Source organism: Pollicipes pollicipes, unplaced genomic scaffold, assembly GCF_011947565.3.
Source record: "Pollicipes pollicipes isolate AB1234 unplaced genomic scaffold, Ppol_2.1 Scaffold_5724;HRSCAF=6776_pilon_pilon_pilon, whole genome shotgun sequence".
NCBI classification, from domain to species: domain Eukaryota; kingdom Metazoa; phylum Arthropoda; class Thecostraca; order Pollicipedomorpha; family Pollicipedidae; genus Pollicipes; species Pollicipes pollicipes.
The window spans coordinates 30,136,242-30,143,055 of NW_023596746.1; the positions used below are offsets into that span (position 1 = coordinate 30,136,242).

Below are 6,814 nucleotides of genomic sequence, written 5' to 3' on the forward strand. Positions count from 1 at the left end.
AGAGGCATTTAGCTCAGTTCATTGTGGACACTTCCACGCACAGCAACTCATGCTTCTTGCATTAATTTGATTACAGACGCCCTAGTCGCAACTTATTTCAAATGTATCAATTTCGTTGACCGAGATTACAGGTCAGGTCAGACTTCTCGACAGTACATTTTCAAAAACGTAATAGTTTGCGAGCTTATCTCATATATCTGTGAAATCAGCGCACAGGGTTGCCCCAGTGAATCTCTGCCACTTAAACTCTCATGAACGGCAGGATTTCTAAGAAATTGATCAAGCCATTTATTATGTGTGCTCAAAAGCTCGTGACTCTGGTAGCTCAGACTTTGAATGGATTAACATGATGATAATCGATAATCCACATGTGTTATGACCTCTCTCCTCCCGCATCTCATGCAGAATGACCACGTTTATCTTGCTTTTGGGGTGTCTAATTTATAACCATGAAAGGAGGCCCGCGTCCACGTTTGTTATACGAAACCTTAGGAACGAAAACACATTTCTGAAGCGTTGCAAAAAGCAATAGTGGACCTGAACTAATACTAACGGAAGCGACGATCAGAGGGAGGCATAAACTCGTGAAAGGAATCACGAAAACCTGAAAATTTATGTACCGTGCTGCATCACTCATCTTCATCTGTAACGGAAAGGTGTGTCACACTCCGAGAAAACGCCGTGTTTTGGGTATATGAGGGCAGATTAGACTGTCTTCCACTCTTAAGCCACAAGCTTGTTTTGCAACACTATGACGCTGGGATAGGCCTTTTTCAGTAGAAGAAATGTCGTGTAGAGCTATTTTCGTTGTGAGGTCCGTTCATCAAAATATTTGCAGCAGCAATAATGTATGGACACCATGGTGTGTGCATTTCTAGTCTGATTCTGCTGTCCAAGAGCTCCCATGCGTTCGCTTCCTCCGGGATTTTGGTGAGCCCTAACCTATGAGTGGAAGAACTGAGGATAGCATTCATGAAGCATGGTTTGTATCGTACAATGCAAACGTTGGGTACGCGTATTGGTAGTAGACGCATTATTGTTTACAACTTAAGACCACATAGGTTTTCCGCAATAGACGCAATGATAACTATATGCTTTTGAAATGGCAAGCTTTTTTATATGTAAGCTTGTCGTGCAGGATAGTGTAGCCTATCACTTCTTGGCGGTTAGAATAATGTCGCGTTTAACAATGACTTACAAGTTGCTACAGTAGGACTAAGGACGAGCATAATTTTGAAGCATAAGTTTTGTCGCGTAGGCAATTATTTCATGCATAAGTATTGCCAGTAGAAGGTAATGCCGCGCATATTATAAATATGCAGAAGTTTTTGCGGTAAGAATAATGCCATCTGTCAGTAGGAGCTCTCTCATTAGCACTAATACTGTGACACCCGATGCGCTAGAGCAAGCATTCGAAATCCTTAGGATAGTGATAGCCCTAAAAAACCTTGTTGACCTTGACATTGGACTGGCCCTAACAATACCACTAACACGCATAAGACCGGTGGTTTATGCGATCACGAGTCAATGATTGTATTATATATATATATAATATATATATATATATATAATATATATATATATATACAAAGAGTGACAGCCCTTAGTGCAAGATGCAGATTTGCGTGATCGCTTTTGCACATCTCTCACGGTCAGCCTGGTCGGCATCGGGTCAAACCACTTCTTTTTGTAGTTTTCCACGTAGCTATGAAAATTCCTTAGAACACAACTGATGTAAGTCAACGCGTGACAACATGAACTTCCAAAAGGTGACTTAGGCCACCGAGGTCCTTTCCGGACTCCCATGTCTTGAACTTGGAAAATTTTACGGGGATTGTTCCACAAGCTATATGGGATTTTGCACTGAAACAGCCATCTTGAGGACCTTTCGGTGCTATTTACATATTCTTGCCCTTCTTAAGACCTTAGCCCCTCTAGTTTCTGAGCTATTGCACCCACGAAAATGGAGAAAGATACATCAGAGAGAGTACTTCGAAGTAACTTTGGCATTTATGACGTCATAATAACATCATTTAATCATGCCATTCCATAGGCCATTCGGCAGTCAGGGAAACAAAAATATTATTATGGAGGCATTTCTTATCTGGCGTAAGTAAGCGCAATTTTCGAAACAAACAACCATCAAATGGTCCTCAATCAATGTTGTGTAAGGTGTTGTGTCAGACTTGCTTAATCATACCATGACGTATTGAGGAGCATACTTATTAAACAGCAAATTGTGCTGTGCAGAGCAGTCTTCTAGACTTAAAGTATGCTAATACTTATAAGTGAGCTGGTTTCGTCATGTCTGACACCTGCTTTAATATCTTGAAATGTGAAACAATCCCTTTATGGTTACCAGATTCAGTTAGCATAGTGTATTTGTTGGCGGTTGTGAACGACATCAAACAGCACATTCTGTGGTTTTAATAAATTTAACATTACTTGACCTTGACATTGACTGGCCCTAACAATACCACTAACACGCATGAGACGTTGTGGTTTTGCGATAACGAGTCTGATGATATACATATATATATATATATATATATATATATATATTATATATATATAGCAACCATTGAGATATGTGATAAGAATGCTCGAGCTTGAAAGCGGTGGTTATGACCACGAGTGGACAAGTTTGGCATTAATTGCAGCTTTTACCGCGCGTCAAAAACCTCAGGCGCTGCAAGACAAAACAAGCCCCGGTCCTGTGCAGACTACCAATACATTGTTGCGATTTTATGGTTTTGTGATTTGTGTGTTGTGATTTGTGAGATTTTCCCTCTTGCCCACTGCCGCACGTAAGACAGTTCCTACATGCGGCTATGCTCGCTGCGGTCTCTGGGCTGACCGAACTAGAATATATTTTAATATAGAGCCACAGGTCCAAGCTACCTTAAGTCCGTTTAAACACCTCGATTGTACAGCGGCTTTTACCTGTTTGTACAGTCTTGGCTTAACACCCTGGTTCATTTATCAACAGAAGTTTTACATATCCAACCTTTGCTTGCTTCACCGCTTCACAATCTCTTTACTGCCTGATATGCAGAGGCATCCAGGGCGTGCGGTACAAGCGGCCTGCCGCACTCGGTGAGCCGGGTTCTCGATCTCCCACGAGAGGAGAGAGGCTTAAGGTAACCTACACTCACACGACTGGATATTAAACGCTTCCAAATCGCAGGAGGAAAAAATCTGACTTTGCCCCTTCCCCGTAAGAAAATTAAAATTCAGTCTCCACGATTGTGTTTGTACGTAATTTATGACATTTTTGATCTTCTCTTTTAATTGCGAACCAATTGCGCACCCAGCTTACGCCTTAGCTTCGGGAGCGCCTCCATTCGCATGCTGGCGCCTTCCCCAAGGCTCAGCGGGTGGCCGTGACGTCACTGCTGGGTAGAGTTAATGACCCTGGGACGGCCGCCGGCGGTGGACGCTCGTATAAAAGCCAGTGTCGTGCCTCGCCGTGGCAGGAACCGTCACACGGCACCGCAGACCCAGGTGAGGCGAGACTCAGCCCAGCCGCTCATTGGCGAACTATGCTGCTTGATGCACACAAACGGTGGCTTTTATTAATTTGTGTGATAGGTATCGGCGGCGTGGCGTGGCTGTTACATAGACATGGGCGAAGCAACCGAACGGGGAGGAAAGTAAAATGTTAATGTTCGGACTGAGCGCATTGGAAAAATCATGTTACAGCTAAATACATTTTTTTGCATTTACTTCTCATGGATCTCGTACATGTTCGCTCAGTGGATTTTCGTTCTACGCTACCATATGCAAATTTTAAGCTTTTTCGTGGGCCCCATCAGACGCCAGTACACGACAATAAAACTTTTTATGACGACGAACTGTTGCGGTAGGCGCAATATAAGAGATATGACGGCTTCATCCGAACATAGTACAGTATCACAGCACTGCGCGTCGTCATCTTTTTTGTGTGCATTCTTTCAGAAAGATGAAGCTTCAACTTCTGTTGGTGGCGGCCTGCCTGTGTGCGGTCTCGGATGCTTGGATTCCGAAGAAACTCCTCAAGAAGTATGCCATGAAAAAGGTGAGCCATATGTATTCATTCAAACGTATACGTAGAGAGTAGCTCGTACATCAATGTTTTGACTAGGAAGCTACACCCACAACTACAACACAAGTGTACCTGGACCGTCTTTGCGCACTGTAAACACATTCCTCGGTTCATAGTAAGGTGCCACTTTGCTACCCAGGAGCTGAAATTTCACCTTATACATCCCACATCATGGTCTTACTTACACCCCTTGTCACGGGACGTTTCCACGCTGATATCGGTAGCACCTTTCTGTGAATTTGGCACCTAGCCTTCCCATCTTCGTCACATACCAGCCTGAGCGCTGCATGATGGATCCCAAACTGTCGCCGAGGTTACCCCAGCCCTACCTGGGGTCTCGGAGTCTGACCTGAGACCGGCGCCGGCAGATCATGGGGAGCTGCTTCGGTGACCAGCTGATCAGCGACATCAAGCAGGAGGTCAAGGCCGCGTGTGACAAGTGCCACGGTGAAGCTGGACCCGAGCTGCCGCAGCTGCGCAGCCAGCTGGCCTCCGTGTTCAGCACGGCGGAGGCGGCCCGGTCCAGCAACTACCAGCATGCCGTGCAGTACGTGCCCGTGCCGGCCGCCTACCAGTTCCAGCCGGTAAGTTGTGCTTGTGCCCAAAAGTTGGCGCCGTTGGACGGTAGATGACACTGTAGCTCGGCAACCAGATGGCAGCGTTGTCGCTTTTTTGACGGCGCGGGGTTTGTTACTGTCGTTTAATCTTGGTGAAGTCTCGTGGGGCTATAATATTTGTGCGTGAGCTATCAAAGAATATTTACCGTACTTGACCATATCTCATTTAAGAGTTGGAAGCCCTCATTGTTGGGACACGCAGCTCAAAACGCCTGACACAAATGGCACAGAGAACATTGCGTGAGCCAAAATCATGGTCATTTGTGACGGGCAGGTGACGTACCAGTACCAGCGCCGCTGGAAGAGAAGCCACCACGGATCCATCACACCGGAGAAACTGGAGGCGATGCGCGTCAAGGCGTCTTCCATGATCGGCAACATCACCTGCGTCATGAGGGAGATGAAGATGGTAAGCAGGGTGAACAGCTTGGGCCGGCACAGATCTGTAGAGATGTGAAAGCAAATTATCCATGTTTCCGAGTGAAAAACTGCAGCAGTTTTGATATCATTCGATTGAGACAATCCGCTGGAAGCAGTAACTAATGGGACAAAATAGCTCATCTGTGTGGGTACTTGATTTATGTGTGGGTACTCAGTTGCAGCGCGAGGCACTCGGGGTTCACTTCCGGCTGACGGAGGACCCCTGGGTGCTGATGCGATCATTGCAGCCGCTGGCTCTCTACAAAGGGTTGAGCAAACGTCTTCTGCCAAGCCATTGTTACTAAACAAAATGTGAACGATACTCAAAATCACTGCGTGGCAACTAACGGCGCCCATTTGTACTTGTCGCGCAGCTGGACAGCAACAACCAGGTGGACTTCGCCTCCATCAAGAAGCGCATCATGGAGCTGCCGCTGCCCAAGGAGCTGGTGGACGATATGTGCGAGGGTATGGATCACTGCCGCGACTTCGCCTCTTGCATTCCCAGCCAGGTCTTTGAGAAGTCTCCCATCATGGCCGGCTTCGGCAAGCAGATGGCGTTCTTCAAGTGCTTCAAGGTGGGTGACAAGACTTGATGGTATGCTTGAACCGAAAGGTGTTTGGCAGCAATTGTGTGCTAAAATTCCTCGTCATGAGCCTTTTACTTGGTTTTTGCCATTTCGGAACGTAACGTAGGCATAAAATAAAGAAAGCCAAAAGCACGACACATTGCTACGGTCATTCATTTTTTCTTGGTACCCACTGGCTTACTTCGTGTGCAACGTTTAAAGCCAGAAATAAACCGTACGCAGTGTGCACACATCGGCATGATAAATATCCCCAGCCGACGATGTCTACAACTTAAGGATACTTCATGTTTGCTGTCACGCATTAGCCAGCCTGACAGTTCTTGGCATCGGTGGGTTACAGATGGCGAAGGTCGAGTCGTGCATGAAGCAGGACTTCCGCGAGGACTACTACCCGATGCTTCTGCGCAGCGGACTGGACTTGGGCGAAGACGAGAGCTTCCAGACCATCGTCACTTCCATGATGCTGGAGGAGGCCGGAGACATGTGAACGCCTCCAGGATAGCGGGCTGGGCCCAGCTCGGGGTGCACAAGAGCTGCGATGCGTACCGCCGGGCGCGGATGCACACATTGAATGTCTCTGGCTGTTCTGTGGCATTTGTGTTGGTCCTCCGGAATCATTTTCTGGACGGATTTGTCAGTTCGGTCATTTTCTGGTGTGATCTAGACGCATACAGCTGTTGGAATCTACATGCAGTTTTACCCGGCAGTTGAGCAAGACTTTGTCGTGAATGGTTACGCCCAAGACGTTGAAAATGGTAGCAGTACTGCACTCGGTGCTCCATTTCCACGCGTTAAAGATAGCTCATTGGTCATGAGATTGCTTCCTTAAAGGGAGTGTTTCACATTCACATCGAGTTTTGAACTGGAAGTGAAATAAGTTGAGAATGGATGCGGCGCACCCCGTAAACCTACGTTTTCCCGCCTACGAATGGCAATTTTTGGCGCAGGAACTGTGCTGGTTATGGCGGAAAATTGCAAGCACATCATTTTAGGCAGCATCGGACAAAATGAACGCTGGTGCCTGTGCCAGCACCCGCCAAATCTTGCGGGCACCCACGCATATATATAACTGTTGGTACGTTGTCGGTGCATTGCCAAACGGA

General features: G+C 46.7%; 1 protein-coding gene across 1 annotated transcript; it reads left to right on the plus strand.

Annotated features, from left to right (window-relative positions):
• Positions 1-3,438: 3,438 nt before the first annotated feature.
• LOC119103810 (uncharacterized) lies at positions 3,439-6,347 on the plus strand. Its single transcript, XM_037227468.1, has 6 exons — positions 3,439-3,504; positions 3,958-4,057; positions 4,453-4,668; positions 4,976-5,110; positions 5,496-5,699; positions 6,052-6,347. The coding sequence occupies exons 2-6, from the start codon at positions 3,962-3,964 to the stop codon at positions 6,196-6,198; spliced, it is 798 nt and encodes a 265-aa protein (XP_037083363.1). The 5' UTR covers positions 3,439-3,504; positions 3,958-3,961; the 3' UTR covers positions 6,199-6,347.
• Positions 6,348-6,814: the final 467 nt, after the last annotated feature.

Bases quoted from the DNA above. Each gene is read 5' to 3' on its own strand.
- LOC119103810 (XM_037227468.1), top strand. From the start codon at position 3,962: ATGAAGCTTCAACTTCTGTTGGTGGCGGCCTGCCTGTGTGCGGTCTCG. The intron at 4,058-4,452 runs GTGAGCCATATG...CGGCGCCGGCAG, and splicing joins AGAAGTATGCCATGAAAAAG to ATCATGGGGAGCTGCTTCGG. The intron at 5,700-6,051 runs GTGGGTGACAAG...GGTGGGTTACAG, and splicing joins CGTTCTTCAAGTGCTTCAAG to ATGGCGAAGGTCGAGTCGTG.